Source organism: Anser brachyrhynchus (assembly GCF_964034855.1).
Source record: "Anser brachyrhynchus genome assembly, chromosome: Z".
Lineage (NCBI taxonomy): Eukaryota > Metazoa > Chordata > Aves > Anseriformes > Anatidae > Anser > Anser brachyrhynchus.
The window spans coordinates 22,604,264-22,622,760 of NC_137697.1; the positions used below are offsets into that span (position 1 = coordinate 22,604,264).

At 43.9% G+C, this 18,497-nt stretch overlaps 1 protein-coding gene across 2 annotated transcripts; it reads right to left on the reverse strand.

The window, feature by feature from the left end:
- Positions 1–2,610: 2,610 nt before the first annotated feature.
- TMEM171 (transmembrane protein 171) lies at positions 2,611–14,520 on the reverse strand. Of its 2 annotated transcripts, XM_080572605.1 has the most exons (7): positions 14,350–14,520; positions 13,475–13,575; positions 11,524–11,573; positions 7,998–8,125; positions 6,813–7,510; positions 5,352–5,493; positions 2,611–2,943 (listed from the first exon to the last, which is right to left on the reverse strand). In XM_080572605.1, exons 5-7 carry the CDS (start codon positions 7,438–7,440, stop codon positions 2,727–2,729), a joined length of 987 nt encoding a protein of 328 aa, XP_080428731.1. In that variant the 5' UTR covers positions 7,441–7,510; positions 7,998–8,125; positions 11,524–11,573; positions 13,475–13,575; positions 14,350–14,520; the 3' UTR covers positions 2,611–2,726. The 2 variants fall into 2 exon arrangements, with proteins under 2 accessions (XP_080428731.1, XP_080428730.1); XM_080572604.1 differs by lacking the exon at positions 11,524–11,573 and having other exon boundaries at positions 14,350–14,502.
- Between the last annotated feature and the right edge of the window lie 3,977 nt (positions 14,521–18,497).

Here is an 18,497-nt window from a genome sequence, read left to right on the forward strand (position 1 = left end):
ACCTGCTGGCTTTGTGGCTCCCCTTCTTCACGTGGACATGTCCCATGGCTGAGTCATACCAGTGTAACCAAGGTCCACATATTAAAACTCTCTCTGTGCTGTGCTTGGTCATTACTCTGCATGTATAACTCCCTTAGCTCTGTCACTGGCTAAGTACACCTCCCTCACTGGCTGGTTTTCAGCTCTGTTGCTGGCTAAATGTACCTCCCCAACGTCATTTTTTTTTTTTGTGTGTGTGTGTGTGTGTGTTGCTGCAAAAATTGCTGCCCCAGCATGACACAATGATGACACAAAGGTGGAAATAAATGGCCAAATGTAGGAGTTACTAAATATCTCCCTGAAGTACTCTGCTGGTGAGAGCTCTGCATGGTCATAGGAAATACAAGGCAATTGCCTTTCCCTAGGCACAGGAGGGAACTTGAGTGCTTAATTCAAAGCTTAGCATTCTGTTACACTCAGGTTCCCTGAAATTCATCAGGGTAGAAAACAAATCCTGTTTGGTTGGGGTCCCACAGCACGCAAGTGTTTAGGGACTCAGCTGAACAAGACAGAGACCACTCTTGCAAGATGTTTTAACACTGGTAAAGTTTACCACATGTATAGGGTTTACGTGGCAAGGTTTTGGTAGGAAGGGGACTGCAGGGGTGGCCTCTGTGAGCAGAGACCAGCAGTTGCCCCATGTCAGACCAGAGCCAGCTCCAGACAGCTCCAAAAGGGACCCACTGCTGGCCAGAGCTAAGCCAGGGAGCAGCACTGGTTGGGCCTTTGGGAGAGCAGATTTAAGGAAGGGAAAAATGGTGTGCTACAGCAGCTGAAAGTGAGGAACGAGAAGCAGCCCTGCAGCCCCCAGGTGAGTGCAGCAGGAGGGCAGGAGGTGCTCCAGGCAGGCAGCAGCAGTTCCCCTGCGGCCTGTGGAGAGGCCCCTGGTGGAGCAGGCTGTCCCCCTGCAGCCCACGGGTCCCACACGGAGCAGATCTCCACGCTGCAGCCCGTGGAGGAGCCCCCGGTGGAGCAGGTGGATGTGGCCTGGAGGAGGCTGCGGCCCATGGAGAGCCCCCGCAGGAGCAGGCCCCGGGCCGGAGCTGCAGCCCGTGGAGAGGAGCCCCCGCAGGAGCAGGGGGTCTGGGGGGAGCTGCCGCCCACCCGTGGGGGACCCGTGCTGGAGCAGTTTGCTCCTGGGGGATGGACCCCGCGGTACGGAGCCGTGTGGGAGCAGTTCTTGGAGAGCTGCTGCCTGTGGGCAGCCCCCGCAGGCTCAGTTCGGGAAGGACGGCATCCCGTGGGAGGGACCCCGCGTGGAGCAGGGACAGAGAGTGACCGTGAGGGAGTGGCGGAGATGAAGTTTCAGGGACTGACCACAGCCCTCGTTCATCTACACTGCTTGAGGACAGGAGGTAGAAGAAGGTTGCTGAAGAGAAGGTGGTTGTAGTTTGCATTTAGTTTCACACTGTTCTAGTCTACTAGTGATAGGCAATACGTTGTATTCATCTCCCTCTGCAGAACTCCTTTTGCCCATGATGATAATTGATGAGTGATGTTCCCTATCCTTATGTCAAGGCCTGAGCCATTTCCATTGTATTTTCTCCCCCTTTTCCTTTTAGGAGAGAGAATGAAAGAGCAGTTGTGGTGTAGTTCAGCTGCCCAGCCAGGGAAAAACCACTACACCACACTGAGTGGAGCCCAAAAAGAAACACTGGCACCTTCCATTTCAGGTCTCTTTTTCTCAAACTGAAAGGTTACAACAGGTTTCATGTCAAGTCAAAACACAAAGGTCAGAAGCAACTCCATTGTGAATTATCATCTCCTACAAGCAAACATTTCAATTACAGACAGATGAGCTAAAAGAAGGCTGCAAGGCTGCATTTCTGAAAGGTCAGGAAAGAGCTGTGTCAATTAAAGACATGCTCTATGCATTTCCATGAAACAGCATCTCTCACATTAGCTGGTAAATAATGCCTGCTCCTGGAAAATACTCACTCTCACAAAGTTAATCAGTACTACTTGCATAAACCATAAATGATGACATTTAATAGTGGTATAATCCCCCTGAAGTCAGTCATTACCACAGTTAAACTGACAGCTTATTAACTATCCTCAGTCTTGCCTCAGGGCTCTTAACTGCTGGCTAAAAACTGATTTTCAGGGGGATTATACTTACATAAGGACCACAGAGGGTCTAAATTAAACTGTGTAGGGCTTGTTACTAGGCAGATGAAAAAGTAACCACTTAAGTTCTCTATAATGTATTAGCTCCCCATCTTAAAGACTCCTATGGGCGATGCTCTCAGAAAACAAAGTTAGTGACTGCAAGGAAGTATTTTCCGCAAAAGTTACACAAAAATAGAAATAAAAGTATTTCTCAATGATTTCTTCTTTGACGCTCCAAACAGATGTAATTAAAAGAAGTTTGTCTCTACTTACTGCCTCCATTATAGAAAGAACTAAATATAGAAACCGAAGCTGTAGCATAACAAGATGAACATTTATCATTCTATTCTTGCAGTAAACTAAATCACTTCATAATATTCATTCAGAAGACCAGCATTATCTTGCATTTCTTGGAACAGAAACTCATCATTTGTTCTTGTTAATGAAAAGATCAGACCGAGCCACTATTACTGCTTTTATTAGAAAATGTAAATAGTCATAAAGTCATAAATCTGAGTCAAAAGTCACAAATCTGAGTGTACAATTTCATCTAAAAATGAAATCTAGCTGACAGTCCTCTATGAGCTGGTGTACGATGTGGCTAAGGAAACAGATGAAGATGATAGAGAATATTCATTACTTGTTACTAATACATTTTCTTCATATTCTGGAGGTGATTCAGAGGAGAGAGACAGCATTGGTAAGATATCTGAAGGTGAACTGCATCCAGAAATTGTACATATAGCTTCATAGTCTCTAGCAGCAACTGTTCTATCATCATCTGCAAACTGTGCTCTGTAAAACAAAACAGCATATTAATATAGCTCATTTCTCTATACCAAGTGAAAAGTGAAATTACTCTTGACTTACATGAACATACATGTATGCACACTCCCTAAAAACCCCTGAAGCAAAGAACTTATATAGGCATTAGGATTTCACTCAATGTGCTGCTACATTATGACTCAAAAATTCTATTACTTCAGATGGAAGGGCAAACAAGCTCCTTTCTAATTCACATCACAGCCTGGCTTACGGGTATTAGCTGGTTTTGGCAGGGCAATCTTACTAAATCTTTTGATCCTTTGCTCCTAATGTATCTTCCTTTCTGCAGTCTATCAGTCTATTCTCCTCTTCTTTTATGAAAGACTGTTACTAGACTTAGAGTTGCATCACTAAAATAGCAATCTCTAGCAGTTTGAGACCTTAAATGAAAGGAAACTTGAATTTTTATAAGTCTTCCAGCAACCTGTTAAGACATAAGGAGTAGCACTCCTGCTCAGAGCCAGAGAAACAGAAGCAACTGTACACCAGACTACTAAGTTCTGTGAAAGTCAAGGAGAGCAGTCAAGTAGTCACTGCTTTCCTCTAACCGTCACAGCTAGATGCCAATTGGTTGCACCCACACTGTTCTAGTACGCTGCTCATCTCACCCTGGAGGTGGCCCTCAGCATATTGCTTCAGCTGCTTCCCAAGAAAAGGGAAGAACTCCTCATTCTTTACGCCTTACTCCCAGAGCCAACTTGTACTTGTGTGTACATCCGTATCCCCACCAATTCCGCATGTGGTGCGGGAACACTGAGCATAGTCACCTCATCTCCAGTAACAGCATTCATAGAATCATCAAGGTTGAGAAAGACATCCAAGATCATCTTGTACAACTGTCCCGCTATCACCAATATCATCCACTAAACCACATCCAACCTTTCCTTACACAACCCAGGGACGGTGACTCCACCACCTCCCTGGGCAACCCGTTCCAATGCCTGACTGCTCTTTCTGAGAAGAAATGTCTCAGAATTTCCAACCTAAACCTCCCCTGGTGCAACTTGAGGCCATTCCCTCTTGTCCATTGAATATGGATGTTTAGAGGAGAAAGAAGCCACTGACACAATTTCACAGTGTGATAAGCAGGAAGAAGTAAGCACCATTCTAACACAAGCCTCCTCCTCCTCTGTGGCACTTAGGTCTTTGGACATGAAAAGGGTTTGTGCTTGCTTGCTTCAGGGGAAGATAGAAGAATTTTGATGTAGAATTGATATCAGACACACAGCTAATACAGCTGGTCATGGAACTCACCACATCATGTGAGCAGAGAAATCTGGAGTACAGTGGAAAGCTGGTAGAGCAATCACTCAACAACTACAACCATGTGGACAGAGCTAGGCAGACAGGGACTCTTGCAGTGATGGTGCTTCATATTGGGCATAGTCTTGTAGACTAGAGTCATCCCATTGAACAAGCCTCACTCAAGCTACTGACCCACAGATTAAAACCAAACTCATTGGCCCCTCCAAAGGGTAAAACCTCCTCAGTCCTGGATCATTAAGGGCCTGAGAATAAGTTGGGTATATGGTATCTAGCTTTTGGCCAGACCTAGTCGAGGCTCCTGGTATGTGGCCTTACAGTAACCTCTTTCACCCTTGATAGCAACCCACTGCTTCTAAGCCACAGGGGGAGATGTCCCTGAAAACGTGTATAATGCAGGAGACTCTTCAATCAGCCAACTATTCTTGCTACCTAAGCCTGGTGGTGGCAGCATCTAGCAAATCACGCTCTACTCAGGGCATAGAGGAGTAGCTACATGGGGAAGGTACAACACCTTGTTATGAAGTTGGCATTGCAGCCTCGCTTTAAAGCTCCCTGTAGTCTCCTGCTCTTCTTCCACGGTATCAAGGTATCCTTCTGTCTCACCACGCTGTCACAGCAGGAACAGGGCAGACCAGCAAGGGCCTTTCCACAAGTCAGTGAACTAAGAGTCACAGGGAGCACAGTACACATGCAAGTGGCACTCCCAAGGTCATGGGACCTCTGGACGGGAGTCATGAAGTGTTCATCACACTGGTTCTACAGAGGCTTCCTAATGTCTGGCAGGGTCACCTTCTCTTGGACTGTTTATGGAAGAAATCTGATCTAGCAATAGCTAAATAAGGCCACTGATTTAAGATTTTGTCACAAGTTCGTTTCATTAATAAACTTAAAAAAATTAACCCTTATGGAATATACTTGGTAGTGTGACTCCCAATTCCTCTTTTACAGTAGGATATTTCTGTGCCAGTAAATAAGGTATCTGAAATAAGTTAAGCAACAGAGTAGAAAACTTTATAGTGCCTAGCAGAGAGAGTTAATTTACAGTTATTTAAGAACGTGTTGAACACCTTGAGAAATGTCATTTCCAAAAACAGACAAGAAAACAGTCTTACCCATTGTTGAAGATAGAGTGGTATGGTGGAGGATTTTCACTTGCAGGCAAGCCACTTGACGTAAGACAGTGTGTCACAGTCGGTGACATAGGGTCAGAAAAATAAGGTGGTGGAGGTGGTGGGAATACCATTATTGCATCACCTAGGGAAAAAATACCAAATTACTGTCTCTGAAAAAATAAGCATCCTTTTTTTTTTCCCCTCTAAATGTATCCTAGAACATTTCCTGTCTTTGAAATTACAGTATTTTTACTTGTCTACCTTTTAATGTAGAGTGCAGTGACACTACATATAGATTGTTACATTCTGAGCTGCAGAAATACATTGGAGATACATTTTGGGATAATACTGTTTCCAACTGAAGACATAGCATATTCATAGATGGAAGAATTCATTTAGAAAATTCCACTGGGTGGTTTTCTAGCTATGAGATAAACGTCTTTACTGTTGGCTATCTTCAGAAACTGGAAGTACAAAGCCCACAGTTATCATTGACTCAATTTAAGGGTAGACAAGCATTCAGTTTTTTCTCATGTATCTAAAACAGAAGTTTTATGAATCTGCCCATATCTATTTCACTGCTATAACAAAAGCATTCAAGTCATGAATGGTTCTGATTACTACTTCATGTGGATTTTGAGTGCCTTGACAGTTTCCCTACCAAAGTTACTCAGGCACACTATTAACACAAGTACCACAAAGCTACAGATAAGTAAGTCAGTATTAAATGTACTGTGTAGCATATCTACCAATTTCATATTTGAGGATTTTTTTTAATAAAATAAGTTGTGCATAATGGACCTCAAGTCCTGTCAGACTACAGTTGAGCAATACTATGATTAATCCATTAATCCTTCCTGAGAACTACAGAGTTATCAGAATAACCTATGTATACAATGTATTCATGGGGTTTTAAAAGCAGGGTGATACTCAGGACAGCATTTCCTCCTAATAAACTAATTAAACACAGTATATTCTGCTATTAACAGAAGCACCTTTCATCAGTCAGAGATTAATTGCAAGATCTGGCCATTATTCAGGGAAATACAATACAAGACTTATGAATCACTCTCCTGCTTAGGGGGTTCAGATCTTCAGGCTAAAATGAGTCTCAAATATAGTCACAGAAGTCATTAGACCTGTGATTTACACTCTCAGCTACACTCTTTGGGAAAGGAAATGAGATTAGATTCATTTGTGCCAGCCTATGTGGTTTCTTTTGCATAGACAATCAGGTGCTGCTTTTAATGCCAAAAGAGGTTTTCTCCTTGTGAAAAAGGTAACTGAAGTGATTGTACAGAAAACAAAAGACATACCGACTTAAACTCTAAGACTCCACTTTGTCTGTTTGGACATAACAGAAACAACATGCCTATAGCCCAAACAAGTAATAGTCATAAATAAGTAAACCATTAGTGGAAAGAAAACGAGCTCAAATTAGAAGTTCACACATTTACCCACCTACTGTAACTTGTAAAGATTCAGGGCTCTGAGGATGTTCTTCATTTTCAAAAGATTCTTGGCTGAGATTGAAGTTTTGTTTTTTAACATGAGCTATCACAAAGAAACACAACCCAGTAAACACAATCAAAGGCCCCACGATTTGAAGCGACAGGAATCCACAACCCTGGAGATTCACATCAGAACTGCTAGTCTGGTTGAGCTGTACAGTGTGCCAACCAGGGCTGCAGCCAGGAACCCAAATGCCCAGGATACTAATTAGCATTCCACTCGTCAAAAATAGGAATCCAAAGATGAGAAACTGGGCAAACTGACAGCTCCCTCGACAGAAAACAAGGCTGTATACTTGCTCATTTTGCAATTGTCTTTGTCTTATATACAGCCTGGCCCTTGATCTTGCCAATAAAAGAAAAACTAAGCCAGTTACAGCCAGCACAGGCCCAGAAGCCTTAAGAACCCCATTACAGTCACTAAAGGTTTCATATGGGCATGATTGTAGAATAAAGACTGAGAGCAGAAATCCAGCACAGAGAAAGACTGCTCCAAAAAGAAAAAAGAAAAAAGTAAGTTTCTCATGTTGTCCATTATTTCCTTCACCTCCTGGTGCAGGAACAGCCACTGGATACATTACAACAGAATCTCCTCAAGCAGATTTTTTTTTTCCTGTTGGCATTCAGTGACAGAAAACTACAGTTGATCTGTAAACATGAAAATACACAAATCAAAAGAAGAAAAAATAGCAGGACTAGATACATAATGTTTACTGCTACATTTGCTACTCAACCTATTTGAATTGCATGCTTTTAGTATATTTTCTGTTTTGCAGTAATGCTGTCATGGAATAAAGGGCCTAATAAAGTTTGTTGCCATTGAATACACACAACAGGTCAAAACTTACTTTAGAGTTACACTGAAAACAACTGTAACACCCCACAATTGTGGATGTACAACTAATGAACTGTTTCTTTAGAAATACAGTCTTATGATTAAGGGGACATTGATATCAAAGAATGAATACTTGAAACAAGGTGTGGTTAACTTCCCCCTGAACACAAAGCCAGGAGAAACTTCTGTAGCATATGGTAGGAAGTGGCAAGTGTTGAAAGAAACAACCTTAATGAAATTGAGTTTAGATGACTACTGGCCTTTTTTTTTTTTTAACTGAGTAAATCTTCTAATACATACCTTTTAAAGCATGTACATCTTGTTTCTTTTTCCACAGCCACTAGAGACTTTGCAGTTTCTCTCCGTAAGTCACCTTCCTGTCCTACATAACCACAAGAGCAAGTACACAGAGGATTTTTGGTTCCATTCTGAAAGTGAAAAAAAGCCATGTTAAAGATTGTACTTCAAGTTTCACTGATTCCATAACCAGAGCTGGTACGTGTATCGCTCCCACACTTCCTTTCAGCTTTCCTTGTTTCTGAATCCTTTGTCTATACTCCAAGAAAGCTTTAAAAAGAAATAACAAAGGTGGCTCCCAGAAGGCTTCTGGACCTATCAGCCTGTGGGAGTTCAGATTCAGAAGTAACCAGAATACAGAAGTTAGTGCTGAGGCCAGTAACAGTTTTGTGCATACAGACAACAAATCTGCTGATCTGTTGACATACCAGAGCAGGGAAAGCCTGACTAAAAATTAGGACAGAGTGCCATCCAGTGAGCTCTAGAAAAAAATTTACTTATGTCATTACTAACAGGGAAGTTTGTACCGCTCTGACATAGGGATCAGATTGATAGCTGCAACCACTGAGATCTCTGTCCAAGCAGCTACCATCTATCAAGAGCTAACCTGAAACCAAGGGGAATTTCAGACTGGAAAATAGCAAGTTCAGAGGCATCATGAGAAAATGGTCTCCTTCGGAGAGCAGGAGGTACTTAATCCTGCCCATACTGCAGTGTTTCAACACTGCTCTCTTCCCTGCACCAGTAGTCTTCCAGGACAGGCTTTGTCTGTGACTTGGAAATATCACAAGGGACATCAGACTGGAGCAGTTTGTCAAAAATGGAAGCAGGTAACTGGTTTAATTCGCTGTTTCAGTTAACCTTCAGCATCTCCTCTACCAGTTTCTAGTGCCCTGCTACAAACTGAGACAACTGGAAGCTACAAGTTAAGTTAGACTGACTCCTCCTTACATATGCCTCAACAGCTATTCCACAAGAAAAACAACGTATTCTGTGATTTCTGGAAGCAAACTGTTGAACATGTGTCAGCCACAACAAGCTCCATGTCACTCCCCAGTAACTGCAATGCCCCACTGGGATGAAAACAAAACATAACCATAAAACCCACTAGTCACTCAAATACATAATTATCTAATTATCTGTCTGCAATATAAGGCAATCTATTGAGTCACTTACTTAATGACTTGTAAGAGCAGAATCCCACTTAAAGAAAGGGGTGAACAGATATACAAACAAAGTTACTAGATCTGCTGAACATCAAACAGCACCTCTAGCAGCATGGGAGAAGGCAGAGAGCATGCTGGTGACAAGGCACAGTGAGCACAAGACCTGAAGGGCAAGGAAACAGGCTGTTCCACAGCAGCAAGATGACCACTGCAGGAAACAGTCTCCTGACTGGCTATCTCAAACAGCGTAAGTAAGGGACATGCCTCAATGAAGCCCATTACTCCGGTCAGTTCATTCATAAGCTATGCTAAGTATTTCTTCCCTATTCTGAGAATAACTTCCCTTTACTATGAATGGTTTGAAAAACTGCAAGTGGGGGCTCCCTTATCATAGAATCACAATGGTTTGGGTTGGAAGGGACCTTAAACACCATCTAGATCCAACCCCCTGCCATGGGCAGGGACACCTCCCACCAGACCAGGTTGCCCAAAGCCCCATCCAGCCTGGCCTTGAACACCTCCAGGGATGGAGCACCCACAGCTTCTCTGGGCAGCCTGTGCCAGTGCCTCACCACTCTCAAAGTATTTCCCCCTTATATCTAATCTAGATCTAACCTCTTTTAGTTTAAAGCCATTACTCCTTGTAATATCCCTACACTCCCTGACAAAGAGTCCCTTCCCAGCTTTCCTGTAGGCCCCCTTTAGGTACTGAAAGGCCACTCTAAGGTCTCCCTGGAGCCTTCTCTTCTCCAGGCTGAAGAACCCCAACTCTCTCAGTCTGTCCTTATAGGAGAGGTGCTCCAGCCCCTTGATCATCATAGCCTTCCTCTGGGCTCATTCTAATATTTCTGTGTCACCCCCTGTGCTGGGGGCCCCAGATGTGAATGCAGGACTCCAGGTGGGGGTCTCATGAGAGCAGAGGGGAAGAATTCACCTCCCTCATCCTACTGGCCACACTGCTTTTGATGCCTTGATAGTACTGAGTATTATAGGAGTGTTACTCATGACTTCACTTTGGAAAAAGCAGCTATGCAGGGCAGTAAGGGTAAGAAAAGAAGAATAAAGAAATCTTGATAGATTTCAAACTGAAGACCTTTACCCAAGCATACTTCTAATACTGCATGAGTTGGAGTCAATTTGAAGGATCTGTTTACAAACAGAGAAAATAATTAGGTTGGTCACTCCTTCCTCAATTTCACTGGTCCTTCCTAAATTACCTTTTTTTTTTCCCTAATAACTACCTACACTCCCTGATGACTAGAATTTTTCCTCATTTTCATAATTGATTTGAGCTGGTTCAGAGTTATTGACCTACAAGGATACTAAACTGAGTAAATGGCCTCTGAAATACAAGAACACGCAAAGCCCAGTTTTAGACACAACTGTCTTGAGATATTTTTCTGTTGAGGCACATTAACCATTATAACAGCAATACACTATAATTAGAGAAAAGTCTGAATGCTTTCTTTGCAATTCCCTTTAGGGAAGAAAATATGGAAATAAGTACAAGAAAATTAGAACAAAAGGAAACAATGTGAAGTGGAAAAAAAATAATCAAGTGTTTAGTCTTTAAAAAGAAAAATCTAGAGGTTTGTTCTCTTTGCTCCAACACAGTGCCTGTTTCTCTTCCACTAATCTTGTTGTTATGAGATTAAGTTAAAACACACATTAGAAATGAAGCATGTGCATATTTTCTTAATTCTCTCAGGCCACAAAAGAAGGAACATTCAGAACAGCCTGTTGTGGCTTTGAAGATGAAAGCCACAGATTTTATGCTGCAAAATCCAAGGGCAGACTAATTTTCATTTGTGCTACCACCAAATTTTAATAGTAAACCCAATGAAAGATTAAGCCATATTTCTTGTGTTTCAAGAAGTACTTTAAGACAGAAGCAAGGCTTATATTGACTATGTGTTTGAAATACTTCCACAAGATTAGGTATCATATTGACACAGGGAGGTCTTCACTTCCTATTTACCCCTAGCTTGAAAGCAGACATGAAATAACAGGTCAGAAACTGCTGGCATAAAATTCAACAGTGTAGAGACAGTTAAGTATGAAGGAAGGAGAAACTGGAAACATGGCTTGTAAAGGAAGTCTGGTTATGAGCTTAACTTGAATGATATAGTGCTTTATCCTCTTGTAAGTCTGGCCTATGACAGGTATACAGAACAGGAAATAACGTAATTTTTGCATGTAACGCTTGTGATACAACTTTCACATTATGGATGAGTCAAAGAATTTAAAAATACAAATTTTGATTCTAAAAAGGGGACATGTTGCTTTCTGTTTGACCCTTCAGAGTTCAAGTTTTCTAAGATTTCTACTGCAAACACCAGGGCTATAAGCTTACTCTCCCTTACCCATATGAAATTTGATATCCTCATGCAGTCATGAATTCAGGAACTGAGGACTAAAAGAAAAAAAACATTGGAAGAATTAAAACACTTTTGTCTCTCTGTTTTATGTCTCCCAGAGTAGGCCCCATTTCTGCTATTTCACTTGCAAATGCACCCAAATCTTTTCATGCACAAGGACCACGCTCTTCGGACAAGAGGGAATGGCCTCAAGTTGCACCAGGAGAGATTTAGGTTGGAAATTAGGCGACATTTCTTCTCAGAAAGAGTAGTCAGACATTGGAATGGGTTGCCCAGGGAGGTGGTGGAGTCACTGTTCCTGGGGGTGTTCAAGGAAAGGTCAGACCTGGTGCTCAGGGACATGGTTTAGTGGGTGATATTGGGGTAGGGGGATGGTTGGACCAGATGATCTTGTAAGTCTTTCCCAACCTTAATGATTCTATGACCAGGTCTAGTTTATACAATTATTTAAGAACTACAATATCTAACCCTTTTAGCTGTTGTCCACAACAGCAACTTCCAATGGACTCAGAAGCCATCTCTTTCAGATATTTTCCTTTTAACTGTTTTCACCCCTAATTCCAATTTTGACCTCCTCCTGCAAAGTCGCCACTGTCATTCTATGTTTTTTCCTTCTGGTTTCTAGTAAAACCATGAATCCTGATAGGACAAACTAACTGGAGGGAAAACCTCCCAACTTTATTCAGTTTAACTTCCATGTCACAACTCCAGAGGGCTCTCTCCTTCTTCTTCCTTTGCCTCTCACTCCTTGTATAACTCACTTCTCCATTTACATACAGTATGTCCCCCAAACTGCACTCTTGACAGTCAGCAGAACTATCTTTCTGTGAGCACAGCTGGTCAACCTAAAGTAAATTGGAGTTTACCACATTTTTCCACCCCCCATGTACCACCCGCTCACCCCAACACAACTTTTAATCACTTGTGTAGGTAAGGGCAAATGCCAATTAGCCTGATAGTACTTTCAGTTTCCTACTATCAAGCAACAATAACACTACCAGCACTAGCAAGTTTGCAGATGCTAATCTAACCAATTTGCTCTCATATATACGCAGAGTAATTAGTGCCCAACGTTGTTCTCATCTCACATAACATCTGACATCCAAGAAGAAGGATTTTCAGAATTTAAAAGATGCACAAAACAATCTCCAAGCATTCAGTGGATGTCACAGACAGAAACTCTACCAATATGAGTTGACAAAATGATTATACCAGCTCACAATATAAGAAGGGTAACACTGCGTTGTTAGTTCTGAGTGTTGAAGGTGGGATAGGACTAAGCGTCTGGAAGAGTGCTGGAAAACACCTGCAGTAGGAAGTTACAGAAAACAGGATAATCCTGACAGTCTCCAGGCACGTGTGCAGCAGGGATCCTTCTCACCACAAACTGAGAAAGTGTCAGGGATTCTATCCTGTGCCAGACAACTACACTCCTTTAAGAAGCTGCCAGCTACGATCCCTGTGCGCTACAGGGAAAAAATGATTAGAATAGAAGCTGGCCCCGATCCTTTTTGGTAGGAAAGGGGTCCTTGCACTGATGCCATGGTTGGATGCAAGGATCCCAGAAGGGCGCATGGCCACAAACAGACATTTGCAGACCAGTTCAGCAGACGACTGGTTGGGTGCCACGCAGACAGTGAGGATAAAACCCATATTCAGCAACAACTCTGAAGGATCCCTGGTAGGTAGGATTCTTTTTTACACAGAACACTCACAGCACACAGGAGCTGGGGTAAAGCAGCTCTTGTTTTCTCACCAGTAGGGAGACTAGGTAGAAAATAAATAGAGGTGAGGCCCAAGCACACAATTAAAACCAGAGGTGACTTTCTTCAGACGCATAACACAAGGCAGAGCAGTTTATGTAAAGTTCTGGGAGGATCTGTCCCACAGATCTGATCGACATTGAGTGACAAAAGGCACAGGCAAGGAGACTTACAGATCTTTGAGGCGATACGCTTGTGACCATCGAGACGACCTAAGACTCCACAAGCTGTCCAGAGCCTTCCTGTCTGAGTTTCTTGATGCTGCCCTTGGGCACTAAAACACAACCAACACATGGACAAAGCAATTAAGCTCTACTCCGTTCAGGAAAAGCACCATCCCACCAAAGACCCCACCTCGTACTCCAGCCTGTCAGCCAGGCTCTCCTCCAAGCCACAGAGGATCTCGGAGGGGCAGGACGATGCCTTGAAAGCGCAGCTCGTGCGTGTAGCAGCAAGAGCCAGGTGGCAGCGAGCCTGCCCGGGGCGAGCTGGTCCTCACAGCAGAAGCCTCCTCACCAACCCCATGCCACCAGCACGGAGAGCAGCGTAATTCGCACAGGGCTATGTGATAATTCCCCATCCTCCCGCAGGCCCAGAGGTCCCTGCATGAGACAGGCAGGCCCAGGCTCTCCAGGGAGCAGCAGAAGAGCCTCTCTGTTACTCCAGGACACCACCGCCCTACAAAAGCGACGCGCAGAGGATCAGCCATCGCCTCCACCCTTCACCCGAAGGGAGCCAGACCCACACCGACAACAGCAGCACAGCCGGCGGCTGTCGGGTGACACAACACCCCGCACACCCGCCCCACGGAGGTCAGCAGGAGGACGAGACCTCCTCCGACACCCTCCTCCGGAGCCGCCGCTCTGCCCCGCGGCACCGTCCCCAGCCCTCCCTCCCCTCAGCGCGGGGACCACCCGCCATCTTCGCGCCCTCCCGCTCGCTCTCTCGGCAGCAGCACCCCGACATGGCGGCGCGGCAGGTGCGGGGCAGAGCCGGCAGCTCGCTCGCTCCTTCTTTCGCTCCCTCCTTCCTTCCCAGCGCCCCTTACCTGGCCGGCCCGCGGACAGCTGCCGTGCTTCAGCCAGCGCCGCTATTTAAGCACCTGCGCCCGGCTCCGCGCACCTGGGCGGCAGCGGCGCGGGGCAGGGCTGAGCCGAGCCGCCCAGGGGCCAGGGGCGCGGCGGCGGTGGTGCTGCTGTTGGTGGCTGCTGCGGCGGCACCGCCTCCTCGTCCCCGCCTCCCCCGGTGCCGAGAGCCCCGCCCGCTGGCCGGCGTCGCCCCTCGGTCGACCTGGGCTTCTCCTGTCAGCCCTGAGGGGCGTCCGGCAGCGCTCCGGGGCGTGAGGAGGCTGAGGCGGGAGGCGACGCCATGTCAGCCGCCCCGCGGCTGTGAGGTGACGGCCGGGGCTGAAGGCCGGCCGGAGGGGATCCATCCGGGATGGGCTTCCCAAAACCGGCCGCAGCCCGCCGGTGTGTTTGCTGCCCGGCTGTGAGGGGAGCCGGCCGGCCGGCCTGCCGCCGTGCGGGTGCCGCTGGCCCCTCACAGCCCTGCGTACGTGGCCCGGGTCTGGCGCACACCCGAAATACGGGTGGTTTTGGGGTGAGGCCGATGAGTGTTGCTCTCGGGAGGGTTGCGCCACACCTGCCATCTCTGGATCCCTTTGGTCACAGCCTTCTGTGTGTCCTTGACCTGAGACGTTGGGTTTTGAGCAGGATTCCCCTTGCTTTTCATGGTCTGGATGTGCCTGGTGTTGCTGAAGGTGACACAAGGTGATGCCACGTTTCCTGCTCCTCCTGCCTACCCTTGGCATTTCAGTAGGATTCTATAGTTAAAGCAAGCAAACAAACAAACAAAAAACAAAAACACAAACAAACAAAAACAACAAACACTTCTGCACACTGGGAAAGTTGCAAGGCATTAAAGATAGGCCAAGCCTAGGAGTGAGAGATTTCCTTCAGTGGTGAGTCAGTTCAGGCAGTGGAAATGTGAGGAGATGCTTTCCCTCCAGCTTCCTAGGTGCTGGCAGTGTGGAGGAGGAACGTGGCTTTGGCAGCAGAGATGAGAGCAGAACAGTGAACAACAGGCTTAGGTGGAAAGGTAAAGAAAAGTGGGAGTAGCTGTGCAAGAGGACAAGGAGCTAAGGGAATAAGGTTGGGATGTACCACTTGTAAGTGCATGGAGCTGTGGTTGGACCTGAATGACCATGCGACTAAAGCTGCTCCACTGGTTAGGCCCAGACTGGCAGCTAGTGAGGTGCAAGGGAAGCTTGGTCTTATGTGAGTCAAAGTGAGACGAGCAAGAGGAAGAGTGAAAGGTGGAATGATGCATAGAAAATAGATGGCAGGATGGAAAGGGAATGGTTAAAGTCTTGTTTGACGGGGAGATAGTTTTGTTATATAACAACACTGAGAGAAAGGGAGATATGTATGTTTTTGGAGTGGATCTGGATTTGGGTTAAAAATAGGGAAAACTAAGAGTGAAAAGTCAAAGACTGGGCACTTACTAAGTTTGAGAATACGTGTGGGGTGTGAGAAGGATGGGGTAGAAGGCTTCAGGTTTTCTAGAGTTGTAGGTTTCTGGATGTTATTGACCTTCTGTTGTTTCTATGTTTTTATGTCCCAACTCAGCTGCCACCGACTTGAAGGTCAGTTGTGAAAACTCAGACACTGTTGTGAAGGATCCCACGGTAAGGAGAGACTAGGAAGTGATGATTTCTATATTCAGTGAAGAGTGAAGTATTTCAGTAAAGGAGAAATAAAAGGAAAAAGGCTTGAAACAAACAAAAGAAGGTGAGCATCATTTGTTACGAACACAAGCGGAAGCTGAAGTCTTGAAAAAAAAGAAGGAGCATCAAAATGCACAGTCAGACTATTTTATAATGTGTGGCAACACTGGCACAAGGAGATTAATTATGTTTATGTGACAGTTTTCTATTATCTGATTCTAGTTCTATTGTTGTCCAATATAGAGCTTTAACAATAGTAATAATAATAAATTATGTAGTGCTTATTTCTGTCTTGTTAGGCTGAACTTTCTTCAGTTGTCTGGTATCCTTAAATGAGAGGATCACTGTTGTTCTATAAGATCTCTCCCTTTTCCTGTTATGTAAATACTTCTTGTACCAAACCTTACACACATTAGGAATTTCACATTTATTAAATTATTTTCTTTAATTAAAAAAAAAAAAGGAAAAGACAATCACTCTTCTTGACAAAAGTTAGCAATCTTGTTGTTTAGCATCTACATGCAAACAAGATTTCTGTCCAAACCTTTACATCAGCCTTTCTTCTCCACCCTCCACTTGGTTTTCTCGTAGTGCTAGGTCTCCAGATTTGACACCGATGATGAGAGAAGTCATTTCAGGAATACCATTCTTCCATTTGTGAGATTCTGATTCAACCTGATTTCAGTTTTCAGTGGATTGAGTGGATTTGAATTCATGTCATATGGCTATAGTCATTAAACTGTAATCTTGAGCCATATCTTGTGATTTAAGATAAGAATAAATTTATCTTTTTATTTATTTATTTATTTATATATATTTTTTAGCTTTTCACATAGTAACTGTTTAGTTATAAGTTATGCATATTTTATTTCTGGATACGAAGTGGTAATGTTTGCAAAAATGGAGGTAAATTGATTTTCCCTATACCAGAAAGTACTGAGAGAGTTGTTTGTATAAATCTGGACATGGTTGTAAGAAAGACAGTGGTTATAGAAGTTGATGCTAATGGGGAAAATAAAGTATTTTGGACTGGCATAGAAAGCAGTCCTAGGGCTATGGAAAGCTATAGTGCATTCACAGCTGGAGCGTGACAGGAAACCCAGAACTACCAGAATATCATTGCTTTTGACATAATTTCCAGGCCTGCAGTCAGGAGCACTAGTGAAGGCACCAAAAATACAGATTACCATTTTGGGATGATGAGCAGGGAAATAGAGTTGTTCACATTTTATTGGTTGGGAATTAGTCAAGGCTGTTCTGGTGGAAGCAACTATTAAAGCAATAACCTAATGAAATACAAACTAAAATTACTAACTTGCTACACACAGACCTTTTTTATTTTTTATTTTTAAATTAACACACATAAATGACAAAGTCATTTGCGTGATTTCGATTGCCTAATGAGGATGATCTCTAGAAATGAAGACAAGTACCGTAAGGAAAGTTAAGCATATTTCATCTTCTAAAATTCTACAGTGCAGAAGAGAAGTTAATTTGTTATGAGCAATATGAGACTGGTCACAAAAATCACAGCTGTTGGAGTAATCTTTTCTCTTTTGAGATTATACGTGCAAAATACAGGACGTGCTGAGATTGTGCTTCAATTCAAAACACTAAATATGCTCTGCAGAACGTATTTAGGTGTCTGAAAACATGGTGAGAGAGTCCAGGCTTTTCTAATCTGGCTTGATGAGAACGCACCCACTAGAGAAACATCTTGTGTTTATAATTCACTGCACACTTGGAAGTTTTTCAGTTCTGTTTTTCTGAAACCATACAAAATCCTTGAATCAAGGCCGGTGCTACTTGCTTTGTCTCAGTGAAATCTGACCTTTAATTGGTATGCTTTGAAACAAGAGCTGTTGAAGAACACATGGAGGTAATGTGCAGCAAATTGTACTTTATAAATTATAACTTGCTTACTGTGACAGTGTGGACCAAACAAAATGATGGCACAGAAGCCAAGGGAAACCCAGTTCTCCAACTCCCATTGAGTTCTGTCCAGACAGTTCACAGCAAGCACTCAGCGTGCATAGTTACTGTGAAGCTCACCCGAATAGCTAAGGACTGTGTGTTTTGGTTTATTTAAGTTCTGGTAGACTCAAAAGGGCTATACTTAGAAATATAAGGATATAAAGATGTTTGTTTTATTAGAATTGTTTAATTAGAATTGTCAATTTATAGGCTGAGGACAAAAGCATCGGTGCCAACAGCCAGTAAGCTTTTGAACCAAACTTAATTAACCCTGAAATAGTTGTTCTTCTGCAGTTGTTTGGCAGATAGTTACAAAAGAATTGCAGAAAAGTGCAGCAAGTTGGCTGCACTGGAAGTGGGGGGGGTGAATTTGACATCGACACCCTTCTCCCAAAGCAGCAGCAAACTGCTGCTGCCTTGTGCTCATGCTATGCACCCTATTCACCTGTGAATGTCCCTCCTGCAGGAGGAACTGGCAAAGTCCCAACAACAAAACT

Excerpts from the sequence above, each read along its gene's own strand:
- TMEM171 (XM_080572605.1), bottom strand. The coding sequence starts at position 7,440 with ATGTATCCAGTGGCTGTTCCTGCACCAGGAGGTGAAGGAAATAATGGA. Across the intron at positions 5,494-6,812 it reads ATCTTTACAAGTTACAGTAG|GTGATGCAATAATGGTATTC; the intron begins GTGGGTAAATGT and ends TTTTTTCCCTAG. Across the intron at positions 2,944-5,351 it reads CACTCTATCTTCAACAATGG|AGCACAGTTTGCAGATGATG; the intron begins GTAAGACTGTTT and ends TTTGTTTTACAG.